The sequence below is a fragment of the Malaclemys terrapin genome, chromosome 2 (assembly GCF_027887155.1).
Source record: "Malaclemys terrapin pileata isolate rMalTer1 chromosome 2, rMalTer1.hap1, whole genome shotgun sequence".
In the NCBI taxonomy this organism is placed as follows: Eukaryota; Metazoa; Chordata; order Testudines; family Emydidae; genus Malaclemys; species Malaclemys terrapin.
The window spans coordinates 269348468-269370147 of record NC_071506.1 but is presented as its reverse complement, the minus strand read 5'-3'; the positions used below and the strand labels follow the sequence as shown (position 1 = coordinate 269370147).

At 42.9% G+C, this 21680-nt stretch overlaps 1 protein-coding gene across 6 annotated transcripts in view; it reads left to right on the top strand.

Moving 5' to 3' along the window:
• DPP6 (dipeptidyl peptidase like 6) overlaps positions 1-21680 on the top strand; it is a 767813-nt gene that overhangs the window by 705573 nt on the left and 40560 nt on the right. For all 6 annotated transcript variants that reach the window (XM_054021141.1, XM_054021143.1, XM_054021139.1 and 3 more), the window contains exons 14-16: positions 458-549; positions 5610-5657; positions 7842-7960. In XM_054021141.1, coding sequence (XP_053877116.1) covers positions 458-549; positions 5610-5657; positions 7842-7960 — 259 coding nt within the window. The remainder of the gene's footprint in view (positions 1-457; positions 550-5609; positions 5658-7841; positions 7961-21680) is intronic.

Sequence of the window (21680 nt, the reverse complement as noted above, 5' to 3'; positions counted from 1 at the left end):
GAGTTTGCTTAGATTTATAATTAAAAGGTCTTCACATTTCAAGCAAAATTCAAAGAATGTCACTTTTGGGGTTTTTTTTAAACAAGCTTCTCCTCCATTATTCCTAAATAAGTGGCTCTCTGCACAATCATCCGAGGTTATTATCCAGAACTCATGGGCAGAAGAGGATCACAGGAAAGGACTTCCATCTGTATTCTTTATGCTGGGCCCAATTAATCCCATTATCATCAATGGAGTTGTGCCAGAGATTAATCTGATTCAGTATATTTAAGCATGTCTGCACATTCATAGCAATACTTTGGGGAGAACTACAAATTAGTGATTACTTTTAACAAGTCATGGAGGAGTCACGAGGGCTTCATGTTTTGAGAAATAAAAATATATTTTTTTTAGTCTTGTTCAAGTGACGTGTTTTCAGAAAAAAAAGAAAACACACACTTCTTCTTTTTTTTGGCAGCCCAATAGCAGCAGTGATAACTTACAGTCCATTACATCTGGTGATTGGGATGTGACAAAGATTTTGGCATATGATGAAAAGAGACATAAAATGTAAGTAAAGAAGTCGGTGTAAGTAGCAAACAAAACAGACTTTCATCTTTTAGTTCTGCTCTAGAGTTAGCGAGTCTACAGGAGCCATCTTGAAAGCAATTTGTGCGCATGAACAGCTAGATGTACAGACAGCAGGAGAGGGCTAGTGTTTCAGTGAAGTCTTGCTTTGATTTGTTCCCTCCCCTACCACTGACTTTGTGTGTTTAATAATCAATCTCATTTTGATATTTGACACACAGAAAGAAGCCTGGTTTACATATATATATATACGTGTGTGTGTGTTGCTATGTTTCTTCTTCAACAACTTTTGATTCAAAATTTGAAGAGAGAGTTCTGTGTTCATTGGTTGGCTTTGCTCTTTTTAGTCCTCCTACTCTTGGAAAGAATTCTGTTTGACACACACAAAAACTATTGAAATGAACAAACATTTCTGCTTGGTAAACTGCCATCAAGTTTTTACAATTTCCCTCATTTTTACCTTGATCCTTTGTTAGTGATGTTCCAGTTCTTGGTGTGCTTGCCATTGTCCTAAATCTCAGCAAAATACCATAGAAGAGAGCACTCTGAAGGGGTTTCCAGTTCACATCGTGTGGAGTTGCTCTTTCAGGCAAAGTTTCAATGAGATGCAAGATGCTGAATTCTAGACTTCTTAAATTTAAAATGATCTATTGTCTCCAGCACTATCCTACATTGGCACTAAATCACTGAGTCAAAAGGCATAAGCCCATCCTAAACACTGAATGATAATTAAGGGCCCAGTTCTGAAAGAAGCTAAAAATGCCTGCAGTTCCTGTTGACTTCAGTGTGAGCTAAGGGCTAAGCTGGCATAATTACTCACATTGCAGTTTTAAAGGCATGTGATATTTGTGATTTGACTGCACAATATGAGAAATCTACATATTCAGGTGAGCCCAGTTTATAGGAAATAGACCTGCTGGATTAGATACTCCAGCCATTATGTTATTCAGTCCTCACCCTCACCCCCACTAAGACAATATCTGCTCCTGTGGGTCATTACCACCCTTGTAAAACTCATGGCCTTTGGTACCCATGGAGATGTCAACCTGGACTTTGTCCTCTGAATTGAAGTTGGCCACCCCTTGCATATGCAGCTAATTCAAGGACCTGAAACAGTAATGGGTGACCTCAGAAAGCTGGTGCTTTCACTACTTATCACACCGAAATGGAGCTGGCTACAGTGTCACTGTGACGCTTAGACAATGACATTCCTCCCAAGTTCAGGCTATATCTTCTTTAACGGTTGGAATCCCCTCTTCAAGCAGAGTCTCTCAATGGGTTTTTCAGGTGCCTGAAGCCATATAGCTGTTCAAAGAATCAAAAGTGATCAAATGTTATGGGAAGAGGGGTGGGTTGCTTTTTTAAAACCTCTAGTTTAAAAAAAAAGTATTTAAAGGTACTGTGCACGGTAAAGCTTTATATCTTGTTGGGATCATTTTTCTGTGGTGAAAAAAGAGGTCAAGTTTTCTTGCTTCATATCACTTACAACCACTTTTATTTTGCATAGTATGTATTCCCCACATATTACACATGATATTATTATTTTAACACATTGACTTAATTCCATGCTTCTTTAAAAACAATTACAATATTATGTATATTATATACAGTTAACAAAACTTCGTTAATGAGTCTTTGGTTTTGCTTATTTAGTGGATGCCGTACTTTTGCTGCTATCTTCTGTTGAAATGGTTGGTCATGTTCCCACAATTGGTTTCTGAGTGACACATCAATTTTAAACACTCCTCTTCCTGTGGCTATCCTATTAAGTTTCTTTTGGTGTAGTTGCCCTCCCATTCTAAAGTGTACATTTCTGTTTAGAAACTTTTTCAACAGTTTTTAACTATATTTCACTAAATTTTAGTAGGCACAATTCTTTAAGTAGACCTGCAGACCTGTAAAATTTAATAACACTGATACATATATAAAATGAACATTTTTGAACAATATTTTCTTAATAGGTCTTAACCCTAAACCCTTTGGACTTGTTTTTAGTCTAACACATTTTAATCTCTTTTTTTTTTTTTACTTATAAAGCTCCACCATATTGTTTTTGTTTTATTTTCTTAGTAAAATTTATTGTACATCACAGATAAACAGAACTTTTTAATAGGATTTCAATGGTTGGAGGTTTTGTCATGCTTTTGAGTGGCCGCTGCACCATTCAAAGTAGCTCTGTTATTCGTAATTAATAACTTGTTGAAAGAAAAGAGAATTTGGATTTTAGTTTCAAATAGGTTTTGGGTGGTTGGGCTTCACTACAGTAACTCCTCACTTAACCTTGTAGTTATGTTCCTGAAAAATGCAACTTTAAGTGAAACAATGTTAAACGAATCCAATTGTCCAATAAGATTTAATGTAAATGCGGGGGGTTAGGTTCCAAGGAAATTTTTTGGGGCCAGACAAAAGGCATTATGCTGTATACTGTACAGTACTGTACTGTGGTTGGGAAGTGCCCCTGGCTTACCCCACACAGGCACAGCCTGCTGCAGGCAAGGACGCTAGGAAGCACCTTTGCAGCAGCAGCGGCAGCTTCCCAGGGGAACAGGCTCGGATTTTGCCGGGAATGCTCCAGGCCCGCCTCTTTCTGTCCCCGCTCCACTCCAGGCCCACCTCTTCCCACCCCCACTCCACCTCCTCTCCGGAGCACGCCACACCCCTGCCCCCCCCCCCAAAGTCCTAAGCGCCGCCAAACAGCTGTTTGGAGGCACTTAGGACTTTCTGGGAGGGAGGAGGAGGAGCGGAGAAACCCCGCATCTCCACTCCTCCCCCGCCCTCCCAGAAAATCCTAAATGCCGCTAAACAGCTGTTTGGCGGTGCTTAGGACTTTCTGAGAGGGAGGGATGGTGGGGGAGGAGTGAAGACGCACAGCTTCCCTGCTCCTCCCCTTCCCCCTCCCTCCCAACACTTCGCGCTTAGGACTTTCTGGGAGGGAGGGGCAGGAGGCGGAGAAGCGGAACTTGTGCAATGCTCCTTTGTAAAGTCGCTGCTCTTCCACAGAATCTTAAAAGCAGGCAGCCAAAGGATGTTATAAGGGAGCATTGCACAACTTTAAACGAGCATGTTCCCTAATTGAGCAGGGACGTAACATTGAAACAACGTTAAGTGGGACAACGTTAAATGAGGAGTTACTGTACTTATATTTATTGCCACACCCCTCAACTGTTTAATTCCCCCTGAACTCTGCAGTGTTCATTTGTGCAAAAGCTACTTTTAACTTCACACTCTTTCCTTAAATCACTTACTTATTTTCCAAAGTGACACATTTCTCAGCTGAATTCTTTCAGCATCTCTAAGCTTATTTTTTAATGTTTTTTTTCCACTTGTTTCTTAATGTAGTACACTTTGCATGCAAAGCTGTGCTCACTAAATACAGTCCTTGAAGGATGGCTGCTTTTTATTTTGGATTTATGCAAATAGGTAACAGATATTGTTTTTTCCCTGACCTTTCAGAAATTGTTTCCATTTAGTTTATTTCCTTCTTTACAACTTTCATTTGCTTTTTATGCCTTTTACGCTCATCCCTTAAGTTGGCACATTTCATTTGTAAAGTTTTAGCCACTAGAAATAATCCATGTGAAACTTCTGCCTTGATTCGGTTTTTCTTTGCCTTAGGAAAAAAAGAAACTAAATACAATTTTTTCATGGCTGCCAATGGGTCCTGTTTTTTAACATTTCAGTGGCATTCAACAGACCTCTGCTGTTCTCTGCCAAGCATTCTTTTACATAGGTACTGAAAGTACCTCTCTAATGTCCACTTTTATTTTGTTTTAAACATGCCTTGTTAGTCTGCACAGCATATGCCTTATGTATCTCTTTGTGCTCTTCCAGCCCATTCTTTTCTCTCTCAAAATTTCCCACATAATGGTTAACTATTTTACTTCTCTACACAGGGCTTTTATTTCCAGGATTAGTTCCTGCAATAACAAACTTTTTGCTTCTCTTTTCTGCATTTTTTATTTAGCACTATTCGTTGGCATTCCTTTCCCACCCAGTCTCCCCCAGTACCTCTCTGGGAAATCCATAAGGTTTGCCCTTAGATTTAACTACTACTCCAGTGCCCAGGAAACTTACTCAAATTTAAAACCTTCCAATGCCATTGCTAAACTGATGGGTTGTGATCCTTGACAGTAAAGCTATCTGTATAATAAACTATATGTTCCCTGCTCCAGATGAATTGATCCGATCTGAGTCCTAGCACCACTATGTTGGGGGGAGGCTCTGAGACACCTTCCATTCAGTTCCCACAGAACTCAGTTTGACTCTCGTCTTGATGCTCAGGTTCCTTTATTTGACGTACAGAGAAGCTTTGCTGAGTTGATTAGACCTGACCGTATTGGGTGGGTACAGGGTATACCACACATCCAAAGTTACACAGAAGCCCCCTTCCTTTATATACCTTTACACACTACATTGCATCAAATGTTTTGGGATTGGCTTAGTCTCTTTGCTGGAACCACTCCCTGTACAACATGCTCTGTCCATTCACTGTCTATATACAACTCACTCTTTACCTCATCTTTATGTTCCCAACTTATTGTATTCATTGTTATCTTGTCCACTGTAAATGGTTCCCTGAGTGTTCCTCCCCTATCTTAGCTAGTAAAGACGTTCTGTTTCCATTCCAACCTCCTGATCCATTTACCGGCCTAATCCTGTCTCCCAAGAAATGAGGCCTCACCCTTGTCCAATTACTGATGTCAAGCCAAGCCTACATACCTGAATTCAGGGGTTTGTGCATGGAGCATTTTCCCCTTGAAGCACAGCTATCATATATACTTCAGAATTGAAATATTTTTGTTTTTATTTTAAATTGCAGTGCAGTTTACCAAACATTTCCTTGATTCTGTGCTGAAGAGAGGTCCCTTCTGATTGGTTTTCTAATTCAGTGAAATGGAGAAGTCACGTATCCTTGCAGTTTGCTTCACAAGATCAAGGAAATGTTCAAAAGATGGGTGTGAGGATGGAGATCCTGTTTTATAAGGTATTTGTAAATCCCCTTCCAAAACTCTAATTCTCACTATTGTACTTTGTATTTTTAGTTACTTCCTCAGCACAGAAGATTTACCAAGACGGCGACACTTATATAGGTATGTTTTTTAGTCCTTTCATAGAGATCATTTTCCAGTTATTCCTCTATGAATGAGGTCATTACAGAAAATGGATTGTGCCCATCATTACTGACATTGTTTATTCTCCGATTGAATCTAAGGAATAAATATGAGCATGTCACCAAGTGGGAAAGGAGTTTGCAACCAAATTCGAAATGCTTGAAATTTGAGCATTTTCTCATTTCATTGCCAGTTAGAAATTGGTCCCATGCTAAAGCAAATGACACATTAATATGGAAACATTTTCAAACAAAATTGTTATGCACTGCAAAAAGTTGCATCATTGCATACATTTGTATTTTTCACAATCATGTTACTGTCTGTATGGAAATCTAACCAAACCACAGAAGTGCTGGTACTTGAAAACAGGCAGAACAAAATTGCTGAACATTTGTGAATGTTTTTCTGCAATTTCATGTGGCTCCCTTATGTTCTCAATGGTGGTGTAATAGGTAAACAATGGTTAGCTTATGTACATGGTATCTATAGTACAGCTAATAAATACATTGCTGTGTGAGAAGGAAAAAGGAGAAAAAATAAAAATTCCATCCTAGAAAATGCTTGTTTCAATTGCCAAGAGGCTTTAGAATCCAGCCTTATTTTTTCTCATGCAAGATTTCTAAGCACTGGAAAATGCAAATTTATTAATTCCACTGGAGGGAGGTGGTATTATCCTCATTTTACAGACGAGGGAACAGAGGCACATACTGACAGTTAAGTTTGTTGTATTCCTCGCTTCTAACATCCTTCCTTCATCCCATCTTGTGGTATTTTGTCCTGCCTTGGAAGCATCCACAATGAAGGGAAGGCGGGCGGGGACAGTGCTAGCTTCATTTGATACGAGATTGTCAGTATATTTACATCCTGCAGTATGATGTAATGTTTTTTTCTCTCAGGCGGGGAAGGGACTACAACAAACTGAATTACCAGTAATTTAATTCTTAAACCTCTGTATTTGCTCACTGCTCTTCACACGGCTTTGTGAGGGGCTAGGCTACTTTCAGCATTTTTTAATTAAATAAATCATGCTGAGTCTGTTTGGGCATGAATAAAATTCAGTGGGAAAGCTCAGTTCAGGGAGAATTCTTCACAGGAAACAGTGGCATGATTCACATTGCTTCCACCTTGCCGTACCCCACTAGCCTTTAAAGGTGGCTCATGTAGTGAACTGTCAAGGACGGAGCCTTGACTTATGTAATTGTCATAGCCTCATTGAAGTCAATGGAGCTATGACAGTTTATATCCGCTGAGGATCTGGCCCTCAGTTTGTGAATTCTGAGTTAGTGAATCACACTGGGATTCCTCTCATGAAGAAAAGTGTGAGCTGGAGAGAACACAGGAACGGGAGTCAGGGACAGCTGTGTGATGACCCTAGCTCTGCCACTGACTGTTCCTCTGGTCTTCAGCAAGTCACACAGCTGCTCTGCTTCAGTTTTGCTACCCGTGAAATGGAATAATAATCTTGACATGCCTCACAGAGGTGTTCTGAGGATCAGTTAGGTAATGTTTGTAAAGCAATTTGAAGTTGCAAAGTGCTATAGACCTTCTAAGTATTATTTATTATTTGTTAATAAATGGTTATTTAGCCTTTAACCAGCACGGTGCTCTTGAGCACACACACAGGCCAAATTGTATACTTCAAAAACAAAGCTGGCAAAACATGATCTTTTCTTTCTACCTGGATGTTGTGGTTAACACTCCACGACCCACTCTTGGAATGTGAAGGGAGAAGATTGTCTATGAGGTAGCCACTAGCAAGTCAGAAAAACTGCCTCTTAAAGAAAAGATCTCTAGTTCTCCTTTGTCTGCAATAAACATCATCTAGCACAGAAATAATCCCTAGTTTCATGTCTACTCCCTGAATTAAAATGTGTTGTGTTTATATTGAAAGTTCAGTTGCATCCATCATTTTCTGGAAAGCTGTAGCATCTAACATAATCACCTGCCTTGCACAAAAGCCATCAATCCCCTTTAATATCTTTTCAATTCTGGCAACTCCCACCCACCCAAAACCCCAACAATTTAGCAAGTTAGAATGCCTAGTCTCTTAGTAATGCTGAACAAGTTATGTTCTTTTTTTCCAGTGCAATGAAGTTTAAAAAATGTTGTTTCAAGATAACTCTCGCTCAATTGACCATTATGTACATGTATTAACTTTTTCAGTGCAAGCACAAATGGAAACTTCAACAGGCAGTGTCTGTCCTGTGATTTGATTGAAAACTGTACTTATTTCAGTGCGTCATTCAGTCACAACATGGAGTACTTCTTACTGACCTGTGAAGGTAGGTTTATTTTATTATTAAGGATAGATTTTAGAGCAGGCAATAACCAAGCTCAGTATGTACCTTCGAACTGCGACCAGCAGCACAAAGGTCTGTTGCCTTCAAATAATCCGTTTTGCTTGATGATTTAAAAAACACATTTTAAGGGGGGAAAAGTCTTATTCCTAACTGAGGACAATGGTTCTCTCTAATTCAGGCTTTAGTGATTTTCTTGTTCCATGGTAGTGTGTTATATTGTGACATAATGAATTTAGCGACTGTGGGTAAAATTTCCAGAAGTGCCTAAATCCCATTTTCTAAAGTGACTTGGGCACTTAAGAGCCTAAATTCCTTTGATTTTCAATAGATTTAGGCTCCTGATTTCAATGGTAGTTAGGCACCTAACCTGCTTAAGAGCTTTCAAAAAGCCTCTCTGCATCTTTATGCCCCTAATTACCTTTGAAAATCTGGCCTTAAATACTCAAGTTACTTTTAAAAATGGGGCTTAGGCTCCTACATCACTTATGTGCTTTTGAAATTTTACCTAGCATGTCCATGTTTTAACACCAGACTTTTGAGTATTATTATCAAACATGGGTGTATATATAGCACTACAGTTGTGTATGGGGGATTTTCGTGGTGAGTAAAGACAGTACACAAAACAGGATGCTGTGGGAGGTAACTAAAGGAAGAGGCTTGGGGTATGGAGTTGCCTCGTGGTACAGTAGTTGCACTGAACAAGTTTATTTTATTTTGAAAGATTCTTCCAGTTTCAAATTCCCTGTACTTAAAATGAGAATACACCTGAACCAATAATATCAACACAGAGGTAACTTTAACTGTCACTACTGGTCCTAGTTTTCTGTCCTTTTTAGATAATTATATTTTTAAAGAAAATTGTTATCTGAGGGATTGTGGGAAAAGATGGGGAGGAGGGATTTGAAGAAGTGGGGAGGTTGATTGGCCTACAGAAACGGAGTGTTGAAGGGTAGATTGGGAGAAGTGTGTCCCAGTCATGTTTGACTTTAATAATGTTCCATGTACTCAATACCGTTGAATTATCTTTTTAAAGACATATTAGGAATAAATGCAGAACTCTGTAACTTTCTAATGCAGTCACCACTTAGTTCTACCAAATTACATATAAACATAGGCCCAGATTGCAGGGCCCTTACTCACCTTGGTGAGCAATTACTCACACCAGCAATCCCACTGAAGTGAATGGGGCTGCTCAATTGTGTAAGTGCTCACCAAAATGAGGAAGGACTTCACGATCTGGCTCCCACTTTTTATTGTGGTTGCAGAGTAAAAGGGGTTCTTAATTCTGAGGAGTTTGTAATCCTATAGTAAACATGCAAGGACTAAGGGCCTGCTTTGCAAAACCTCAGGCACCAGTGACCATCATGGTACAGTCAGTGTGTGTGTGTGTGTGTGTGTGTGTAAATATCCAGTTTGTGCGCACAGTCATGATGTAATTGTCCAAGTGCAGTTAGGTACCTTTTTTTTTTTTTTTAATGTCAGCAAACTCTCAGTCAGGATGTGAATTGCTCCTTGTCTGACTGTAAAGCACTTCTTGTGAGCCAAGAATTGTCATGTTATAATCAACTCCAAAGACAAAGAAGAAGTATTAAGGATGCTACATGAGGAGATAACCAGAAGCAATGTGATGAAACTGAGAAAGGGAATAGTTGGAATGAATATCAGGCAGAACTTCCTGAGAGATATGTAAGGCTGTGGAGTATTCTACCCAGGGAAGTGGTATAGGCCCCATCATTTGGGACATTTGTCATAGGAGACTAGATAAAACATTAGAAAATGCCCTGTAGGGAGCATCTCCACACTATCACTGTGGTGAACTAAGTGGCCTCAGGGATAATTTCCACTTGTAATTTCTGTGAATCTATAACAATGTAAGATGTTTACACTGGAGTATAATTGACTGGAAAACGTAGAGTAGTACAGTAAATATTATCATGTTGATCAGGTTTGTCTTTTGACAAGGAAAGCTGTGGACATTTTTTTTAAAGTGTCAGTTTCAAGACAGGCTGTCAGTAATTGCTGATAACATTGCCCATTTCCCCTTTTTATAGAGGATAAATGTTTTAATAAAATTAGAAGCACATGTGAATAACAAGATTATGTTCTTATCCACCCCTAAGTGTTGATAAGTTCCTACTGCATTATAGCCAATCTACAATAAGGCTGCTGTAATTCTTTGAGAGATGCATATAATTTATTAGAATATACGTCCCTACCGTAATAAATTACCCAAGTACAAAAGATAATCACTTTCAACTAAACAGCTCTGGACCAGCTCCACAGCAGGTGCAAGTCATCATAACTTTATTTACTTTGATGGAGTTGTGCTGATTGACACCCACTGAGGAGTTGTCCCTCTGTGTTCTAATTGTACAGTATGATGTTCTCAAAATGTAATCTCAGTTTAAATGCAAAAGTCAACCCACCCTTAACTATGGGATCACTAGCCTCTCCATATTGACATCTCCATAATGACTGGGAAAATATATGCATATAAGAAAAGACGGGGTCCTGATGTGGCTTTCCCATACATCGGTTTTAGATCAATGTCATTCCACTGACATCAGTGGAGTTATTCCTGATTCACACTATTGGAAGTGAAAGGCGTATCAGGCCCTTTATTTTCAACCAGCGTACAAGGAAAACATTGTTTTGCAGCAGGTATGGGCAAAATATCAACGATGAGGCTTTGAGCTGTCTAACATATGCTGAATATGTGGAGGCATTTCATAATTTAAGCTTTTTCTTTTGCAGTGTATCCATCTTCATTACACTTCATATTAAGTGGCACAGAGAGCATGTTGGTCTTTATTTGCCTTTCACTCACAGTGGTGAAAATTGAAAGTAATTCCCACAGAAGTCAGTGGAACAACACTAGTGTAAAACTGGTGTAAGTTAGAGGAGAATAAAGCCCCTTCTGTTTTATGAGTTGGAATAATATGAGAATTCTTTTTTCGTGGTTCTTTGTCATGAATCTGGCCCCGCTTAGGAATCCAAAATGTTTTTTTATTGCTGCTGGATAGCTCAGACCCAGGGGTTTTGGAAGGAACTTCCTCATAAGTAAGTAGCCATACCTCCCTGTGTGACCACATATAAACATAGCCCACGCAGACATAAAACTACTTCAATGAGCATGTTGGAGGAGCGCTGCCTTTCCCCTAGTAGAGAGCTTTGAGGTTGACTCTGCAGCCAGCCACTTTTGAAGAAGAATGCAAGCGTTTTTCTAATGTCTTTGCCTGTCTACGCTTTCCATGCTCCAGACATTTCCATGTTCCAGTTCTCTAGATTACACTAGTCACAATATGTTGCACTTGTCCGTGACTAGTGATCAGTTGCTCTGTTGTTCCTTTGCACTACAGTGTAAGGGCCATTAAAAGTCGGGTCGGTGGCATGCGGGGCTAAGGCAGGCTCCCTGCCTGCCCTGACTCCGCACAGCTCCCGGAAGTAGCTGGCATGTCCTTGCAGCCCCTGGGCACAGGGGCAATAAGGGGGGCTCCGTGCACTGCCCCCTCCTCCAGTGCTGGCTCTGCAGCTCCCATTGGCCGGGAACCACGGCCAATGGGAGCTGCGGAGGCAGCACCTGCAGGTGTGGGCAGCGCACAGAGCCCCCTGGCCCCAGCACCTAGGAGCCGGACATGCTGACTGCTTTGGGGAGTTGCGCACAGCCAGGGCAGGAAGACCCTGCCTTAGCCCTGCTGCGCCACCAACTGGGAGCCGCCTGAGGTAAGCGCTGCCCAGCTGGAGCCCACACCCCGAACCACCTCCCATACCCAAACCCTCTGCCCCAGGTTGGAACCCTTTCCCAGAGCCCGTATCCTGCACCCCCAGCCCCCTGCCACAACCAAAGTCCCTCCCAGAGCCCACACCCCCTCCTGCACCCAAATGCCCACCCCAGGTCGGAACACCCTCCCGCATTCACAGAGCCCGCACCCCCTCCCACACCTCAACCCCTGGCCTGAGCCCCCTCCCACACCCAAACTCCTTCCTGGAGCCCACACCCTGCACCCTCACCCATACCCCAACCACCCGCCCCAGCTCTGAGCCCCTCTTGCACCCCAAACCCCTCATCCCCAGCTCCACCCCCAAGCCTCCAGCCAGAGCCCACACCCTCCCCTGCATCCCATCCCCTACCCCAGCCCTGTGCCTGCTCCCACACTCTGAACCTCTCGGCTTCAGCCCAGAGCCTCCTCCTCCACCTCAAATCCCTTATCCCCAGCCCCACCCTATAGCCTGCACCCACAACCAGAGCCCTCACCCCCTCCTGCATCCCAACTCTCTTCCCCAGTCCAGAACCTCTGCCCGCACCCTGAACGCCCAGAGCCTGCACCCCCAGCCAGAATCCTCACCCCTTCCCGCACCCCAAACTCCTGCTCCAGCCTAGTGAAACTGAGTGAGGGTGGGGGAGAGTGAGCGATGGGGGGGGGAATGGAGTGAGTAGGGGCGGGGCCTCAGAGAAGGGTTGGAGAAGGGGCAGGGCCTTGGGGCAGGGGGCGGGGCAAGGGTGTTCGGTTTTGTGCGATTAGAAAGATGGCAGCTCTAGTTCTCCTGTTGGAATAGGTAATCCACCTCCCCGAGAGGTGGTAGCTACGTTGACAGAAGAATTCTTCCATCAGCCTAGTACTGTCTACACAGAGACTTAGATTGGCTTGACAGCGCCGCTCCTGGGATGTGGATTTTTCACACCTCCGACTGCCATAGTTAAACTGGCCTAATTTTCTAGTGTAGACCAGGCCTCAGTGACACTCTCTGACCCCTGAAATGTAAACACACAAATAGTATGGATGAGGGAGAGGGATTAAATTGCATTTAAATTGCTCATTGTGGTGATGGTATTTTCTCCCCTAGAATGTGCTGTGAAAACTCAACAGTTGTATAAGCAGGGGAAAGTGCTTGTGTACAATGAAGAAAATGAAAGGCATAAAAATGACAAGGCTTGGCTAAAGAAAGCAAGTTATTTTTGGTCTCTGTAATGGGCTCTATGCTGCAAGGTGCTGAGCCGTCTGACCCCAATCCAGGAGAGCACTTAAGCACATGCTTTACTTTACTCTCATGAATAGTCCCATGCACCTTGCAGCATCAAGTCCTATCAAAGGATATCCCTGTAGCCACACTCCCTGCCACTGGTCAAAGGATCCTTCCCTCACTCATTACCTTAACCTAATGGCATTGCCAAAGGACCAATGTAATTAAGATTGTGCATGATGCTGGGAGGGAGGGAGGAAGGGATGCACACCCTGTTTTGGTTGCATAGCAAATTGTATACTTCTCCATCAATTTACATCAACAGGCTTGATTCTGGTGTCTTCTCTCTGACAAAAATCCCTTTGAAGGCAATGGGATGTTGCCAAAGTAAGGACAGTGGGGTCCAGCCCAGTATATTTTGGGAGGCAGGATCTTCCCCACAAAAGGTTAATGTTTGATATTCCAGAAACAAGATTAATTGTGAGGGAGACCTGTGGTGCACACATATATTATTGCCAATTAATACATGATCAAAATGATATGGATGCATGCAGTTCATGAAACACTTAGCAGCCCTCAAATCAAAGCACTCCATAATCATACGTTATCACGAAGGAATTAAGTAATTTATTTAAGGATAACACAAAGAAAATTGATAGATAGAAGGGTGAGGAAACTAAATGCAGGAGAAGCAAAAGCTATTGTATTTTGCTCAGAAATGTCTCTGTGGTTGGTAATCACTCCTTAGCCACTGGAGTACAAAATATCCTATTATTTATTAAGAGTACAATCAGTGGATAGGAAAAAAAAAGTCATCTTGCCTTAGGAGAGACACAATACCACCTCACCGTGAGCTAGATGATGGACCGCTTTATCTGCCTCCATTGGATACCAAATCCATTCTCCTTTCACAGCACTAATATGTTTGTTTGGAATATTTGCCATTAAGTGTGATCTGTTCCAGCTCTTTTGGAAGACACATCTCATATGGTTTCTCTGCTCCCCAACATCTCCTGTATTGGTATGCTTGAGGGGTAGTGCTTACAGACAGTGCAATGAGAGTGCAGGGAAGAGATGTCAAGAGAAGGTAGACTTGTAGCCAAAAAAAAACCCTCTATCTTCTGATTCAGATGTCATCTCTGCCAACACAGCTGTCACTAAATAGCCTTGGCCTTGTTGCTGTAGGTCATGAATCACACATGAGCAGTGATATCATTCCCTCTCTTCTTGGCAAATAAATGTTGCAGATGTAGGACCAGATGCTCAGATCCAACCAAGCTGTGCTTGACACAGGAGCTCAAGGGTTGTGGGAAGCCAGGATACAGCTGGGTGCAAGTGCACCCCAGCTAATACCTGCCTTTCCTAGCCATGTCCCCTACTCCAGTGGCGAGGATGGGGTAGCATTGAAGCCACAGTGGTGACCCCACAATGCTGGAGGATGCCTCTAGACATGAGGAATCCTACTGTGGGGGCAGTAAAGCTGGTATTAGAGCTCCTTTGTGCTGCCAGATCACACCAATGAACCAGACCCATAAAGCAGAGAACAGGAGATATAGAAGCAGAGGACAGGGAATGCATTGCAACATATGGGACTCCCTGGAGAGAGTGATTGATACCAGTGTAGAAGCAGCACTCTCAAAATTAATGATAGCCTACATCAAATTCCAAATGACCTTGTCTTAATTGGTCATGACACTGAGGCATCTGGTACTATGTTCATCATCATAGCTAGATTATTATAGTTATTTAATATTTATATCGTGGTGTGCCCTGGATCCCCAGTCAGAATCGGAGCCTCATTGTGCTAGATGTCAAACACACCCAAAGGCAGGATCTCTGCCCTCAAGGGTTTATAATTTCAGTTCTCGTACCTGCACATTTATACATGTTCGCTATTCTGTTCAGGATCTTATACGATGCCAGGGAATGCACGGTGGTATCTAAGCATCTATCGGAGTTCAGTGGAGCTACACATATGCCTAAACTTACTCGTGTATGTGTTTGCAGGATGGAGGTCTAAGAAGGCAAGTACATATATAGGGCCATGGGGAGGCCCTATATATAGTCAAATACTGTAAGGGACTGGGGCGTAGGCAGTTTTACCTAGCAATCACAGCTGGGTTGGGGTCCATATGTGAAGAACGGTAGTTGGTGAGCAGGGGTTGGAAGAATCACTAGAGCCAGGTTCAATAAGCAAGAGTCAGGCCAGGGTTGGAGGCCAGAGATCAGAAGACAAGGTGAAGTCTCGAGTCACATCAGGCCAGAAGTCTGTATGGTTGCCTAGACAACATCCTGGGCCTCCTGCCAGGGTTAAATTGTGTGCTTGGCCAATCAGAGGGGAGCAGGGTATTAGCACTCTGAGTCCTTTGGGCGGTACTTCCTGCAGTGCCTACTCTCCACAGTTCTCCCTTGCTGCAGTGTTGTGTGGCACTGTGGGGCTATCAGCCGTCCTAGGCCCTGCAGATGTGGGTTCTAGTCTACCGGGCCTTACAAATCCATACAAGTTTCATGTGCATTTGCCATTTTTAAAAAGGTATAACTAAAATAAATGCAAACTATCCCCTTCAACTCCCTGGAGCCACCCTCAATTAGGTGATTAATGCCAGAAACCATAGGAGAGGCTACCCACGTCATCCATGCCGAAGTGGCAAAAGACACGTTCAAGAGTAACAGTAAAACCTGGGGGTATATCTATGATTGAATGCAGGTTATTGCTATAATGAGTGAAGATAGTAGAGAAAGTAATTGGGAACCTTTACAGGAGCCCCTTTGGTATGACAAATGTTAGACAGAGCGGGGAAAGCATAAGACTAATGAGTACCTGTTCAGAACATATAGAAGTTATTGTTTAAACCCTATACAGAATATTTGCCATTTTATGTTTATTAGAATAAAATCTATGTGCTACAAGCTTAACGTTTACAGAGTCTCCCTGTAGCTATAAACACTTAAGCTCTTTCAACTGTTTCCTGAGGACTTAATTTATCTTCTTACCTCCCTGTAGGAAGTGCCTAATATGTCATATTTTTAAGGAGCATGCAAACATCTGGAAAGTGGAGCACATAAGTGCAATAGATACTTGCTGTCTCCATTTTTCAAGTTTATGTCTAAGCATTTGAAAAATGTCTTCGTTATTCTGCATTTATTTTATTTTCTAGGCCATTGTTGGAGTCGTCAAAAGCTTTCACTACCAAGTTGTGCTGACTCAGCTGTTTCAGAACATCCCAATTCCTAGGGCCCAGCCATAATCGAGTTTTAGCCATGTTGTAACTCAGCAATGTCCAGACCACGTTTTAGCAAGGTTGGGCTTACCTGTGTGGACAGGTCCAAAACCATGCTGTGGAATCATTTGATTACATCCCTAAGCTTTACAACATGTAACATTGGGTTACAACATGGTTAGTTCCTGTTTACATATGTACTATAAGACCAAGCTGTATTATAACAAGGTTGGAGCACTATCATGTAATGACATGATCCCTTGACATGATACATTTTGCATATAGATGAGCCAAAGGGACATTATTAATCATGCTGTGAAGTCAATTATGTGTTCTGAGGGCAACTTCAGCAAGATATGTCAGCTTTGCGTTTACCCTTGTAAGGACCTTTGTGTCCAGGGATCGGAACTTTGGTAGCTACAATCATGTTTAAATACAGCTGTTGGTAGCTGGGTTCTAGCATGGTTTCTCACAACAATGTGGACAGAGAATTTTTACTAAGAACTGTACTAGGCAACCTCCCTAGCGAAAGGGGCTTAAGAAGAAGTTGGACTTGGTCAGGAAAGTGGGCAAGTTAGTTGATTATTGTGTCAGCATATGCTGCTAACTGACGGTGCCATATTCTGTGAGATGAACCTAGATAGGATTCTGGTAGGCGTTAATGTTGTTTGTATGCATTAGGATCAGAATATGGCACTGCGTAGTCCAGAGGCTTAAAAGACCAGTGATGGTCAAAGGATATGTGTGAGTAGACACAAAATTCACACCATTGCTTGTATTGTTATATATTCTTTGCCAGATGACATTACTGAAAATCAGCTGGCTTCAACTTTCATTTATATTGACCATTAGTATCACATTAAATTGTGTACGTATTTTCAATAAGTATGCACATTAATATAGGGCCCTACCAAATTCATGGTCCATTTTGGTTAATTTCACGGTCATAGGATTTAAAAAATCTTAAATTTCATGATATCAGCTACTGTATTTAAATCTGAAATTTCATGGTGTTGTAATTGTAGGTGTCCTGGCCCAAAAAGGGGTTGGGAGCAGGGGGGTCACAACATTATGGTAGGAGTGGCCATGGTATTGCCACCCTTACTTTTGCACTGCTACTGGTGACAGCACTGCCTTCAGAGCTGGGCTGGTGGAGAGCAGCGGCTGCTGGCCGGGTGCCCAGCTCTGAAGGCAGCACCGCTACCAGCAGCAGTACAGAAGTAAGGTTGGCATGGTATGGTATGGCCTTATTTCTGCGCTGCCTTCCGAGCTGGACACCTGGCTAACAGCCGTCACTCTCTGGCCACCCAGCGCTAAAGGCAGCGCAGAAGTAAGGGTGGCAATACCATGACCCCCCTACAATAACCTTCTGATCCTCCCCCCCCCCCCCCACAGCTCCCTTTTGGGTCAGGACCCCCAGTTTGAGAAACCCTGGTCTCCCCTGTGAAACCTGTATAGTACATGGTAAAAATACATAAAAGACCAAAAACACGTCATGGACCATGAATTTGGCAGGACCCTATTAATAAGGGATTCAATGTTGCTTGAGTTAGTACCCCAGGATTTGCTCAAATACTACAAAGGTAATTTTCCCCACAGTTTAAGATTTTGCCCTTTTTAGGTGTCAGTGTTTTGCTATCTCTCTATTTAGCAGTTACAGTTTCAGATTTAAGTTAACCAGGCTTCCATGTATTACTAATAAATGATAAATTAAAACCAATAAAGCATTTGGATTTATTGATGAATTTTACTGTAACTAAGCAACATTTTATGTTAAGCTCCTTTTTCTGGATTGAAGCAGATACACCTTATCAGCACATCTTATAATGCTGGGTTTTGCAAGCTTTCTTCCGGAAAGCCAAGTAAACCTCTGAATAATCTGGTTTTTAATATTCAAGTATCTACTCAGAAAAAATATATTAGTTTTAGTGAGTTGCCATCCAGCAAACTCTGATCTGTAAGATTGTAACAAAAAGTTGCTCAGATGCTTTATCCTGCAACGGTCCCATATGAAGTGCTGAGTTCCTTGTTCCCCTTTAATAGGGTTACCATATTTTAATGCTCCAAAAAGAGGACACTCCACGGGGCCGGGGCCCCGGCCCCGCCCGAACTCCGCCCCACCCCAACTCCACCCCCTCCCCTGAACGCTCCGACCCCCTGCTCCTCCCCCTCCCCTGCTTCCTGCGAATCAAATGTTCGCAGGAAGCCTGAAACAGGCAGGCAGGCAGGCAGTAGGTAAGCTGGGGTGGCGGGGGAGGTGCGAGGAGGCACAGCCCAGTCCGGCCCCCCCGGCCGAGTGGCTCCCTCCGGCGTCCGGCCCCGGCCAAGAGGCTCTGGCCCCGGCGTCTCAGGCCCTGGGGCGCCCGCCCCGGCCCCGGTGACTCCAGCTTGGCTCGGGCCCCAGGGCACCAGCCCTGGCCCCAGTCAAGCGGCGCCGGCCGGCGGCCGAGCATCCCCAGCCCCGGTCCCAGCGGCTCCGGCTCGGCTCGGCTCGGCTCCTATTTTCCCGGACATGTCCGGCTTTTTTGAATTTCCTCCCGGACGGGGATTTGAGTACCAAAAAGCCAGACATGTCCGGGAAAATCCGGACGTATGGTAACCCTACCTTTAACCACTGGAACAATTTATCAAGGATCATGGTGGAGTCTCCATCACTGACCATTTTTAATTCCAATTGGATGTTTTTTTCCTAGAAGCTGTGCTCTAGGAATTGTTTGCGGGGGAGATCTAGACCTTGTTACACAGGAGGTCAGACCAGATGATCACAGTGGTCCCTTCTGATCTTGGAATCTATAAATCTTTAAAGATTCTCTACATCTTATGGTTATCAGGCACTTATTCTTTGATCTTGGGCCATTCACTTCACCTTTTGCTTCAGTTTCCCCATCTTTAGCGCCGGGATAATGTTTAGCTCCCTTTGTCATAGGGATATTGTGAGGATTAGTTAGTATTTGTAATTCACTTTGAACATCGAAAGTGCTGTGTAAATGCTAAATATTATGATATAATTCCTCTGTATTTCTCTGCTTTGTGGATTACCAAGATACAAGTGTGTAGATGGAAGCTTCCTCCTTTGTAAAATGAATATTACCTTACCTTTTCATTTTGCTTTGCAACATTAACTCTCCAACCCTTTCAACATCTAGGTGAAGTACGTAAGTACTGTAACACCCATTTTACAAACTGGGAAACTGAGGGTATGTCTACACTACCTGCCGGATTGGCAGGCAGTGATCCATCCAGCGGGGGTCGATTTATTGGTCTGGTCTAGTCTAGACGCAATAAATCGATCCCCAAGTGCTCTCCTGTACTCCACCGCCGCAAGAGGCGCAGGCAGAGTCAATGGGGGAGTGGCAACAGTCGACTCACCCCAGTGAAGACACCACGGTAAGTCGATCTAAGTACGTCGACTTCAGCTACATTACTCACGTAGCTGAAGTTGCGTAACTTAGATCGATCCCCCCAGTGTAGACCAGGCCTGAGACACAGAACGAGTAAGTGACTTGTACATGGCCAAACACTGAGTCGACTGTCCTGACCCCATTGCCTTGCTCTGATTACTAGACAGCACTCCAAGGAAGATGCGCATTGACATTCTAGATCTGATCAGTTATGTGTCAAGGTCAGTAGCTGTCACCAGTAGTGGAAGGTGCCTAATTACCAGCTTCAACATTCTTGTAATAATCTGTCCTTAGGGGACATGTCTTCCTAACCCCCTCAGTGGAAGGTTGGCTCATGCCCTGAAGCATGAGAATAATGAAGCTCTTTCTACTCCTTTCCCAGTTCCTTAATCAGACCTTTTAACCTACGCTTTTGGGGCCAGAGCCAGTGTCCATGGAAGTCAATGGAAAGACCTGAGATCAGGCCCTCTGATACCACCTTAGAGGCCAAGGTGAAAAGTCTAAGGTTATGTCGACCATTCAATTAAAAACCTGCAGCTGGCCCATGCCAGCTGACATGGTCGTGTGGGGCTCAGGCTAAGGGGCTATTGAATTGCAGTGTAGACATTAGGGCTCGGGCTGCAGAATGGGCTCTAGGACCCTGCAAAGTGGGAGGGTCCCAGAGCTCAGGCTTCAGCCCAAGCCTGAATATCTACAATGTAGTTAAACCACCCCATAGCCCGAGCCCCACGAGCCTGAGTCAGCTGGCACGGGCCAACCTGGGGTGCCTAATTGCAGTGTAGACATAACCTTAGATTGATTTAAGGCTCCTCCACATCAGTGGAACCAGTTCTTAATCCAGTATTTTGTATCCAAAACCTAGCCCACTTACTAGTGTTGTACCAAGCATCAGATAGAAAATTTGTATATCACTGTTTCAGCAATACGGTTCCCTAACCTTAAAATCTGATTGTTTTTAGTAGTTTTTCCCCTAAATCTCAATCTCATTAACATCAATGAGAGTAATGGTGAAAATGCACAGCTTGGGGGGGTGGGAATATGTTGAGCTTGACATATTTCACACAGCAGCCAAGACTTTAGGCAAATTAGAGAAAGCAGTAGGTGGACTGACCTCTTTATCCTTTTCATGATTTATAATAGAAAGTAGTCTTTGTTTTGGAGCATCTGCTGATGCTCTAGATCCCATGTATTCTGAATGTGGACCTGTCCAGTGGGCATAATCACAAAATATGCATAAATTGCTGGACAGACTCTAATTGGGCTTGGCAGAATTCAATTTTTTGAAATAATTTGGCGGATAATATTCATGTTTATTTTCAAGCGTTTTTCTAGTTTTATCAATTTAAATGGTCACAGTTTTGAGAAATTATGGAGGATCTGACAATAATTATTTAACGAGAGTAGATGTTGAGATTCAAAAAGTTAAAGCTTTAAAACCGTTAAAACATAAATTTTCAGCCTCACGTGTCAAAATATACAAAGTAAATATCCTTAAATCAAACCTTAAGTTCTCAAGCAGCATTTTTCTCACTTTGCCTGTCTCAAAAGATTTTTTGTTGCTTTGTGTGTGTATGGCAAAATCGACGTTTACTCACATTTAGTGATACAACTCTAATCCTGCCAAACCGAGCTCTGAGCTGTAAGTGTGCAAAGGCATTTAACTGATGTTTATGGGGGTGAAAGGATGGTTTAGTGGTGAGGGCTCTAGCCTGAAAATTACGAGATATGGATTAGATTCCTGGCTATGACACAAACTTCCCATGTGACTTCAAGCAAGTCACTTAATGCCTCAGTTTCCCATCTGTAAAATGAGGATAATACTTCTCTAGCTCACAGCACTGTTGTGAAGCTAAAATCCATTAATGACTGTGAGGTGCTCAGACACTATGGTAATGTGGGCCATGTAAGTACCCAGATAGATAAATTATAAAAGAGCAGTTCTGTAAGATTCAGTGAGTCTTGAATCCCTTAATTGCACAGAAACCTACCTAATAGAAACCCAGCTATTAACACGCAGCCCAAGATTCCTGTAACAAAAGCAGCATGCTGGATGATTAGACCATGCAGTGAGGATTTAACGAGGTTCAGTGGTTGCACCCATCTGTTTTTAGCACACAG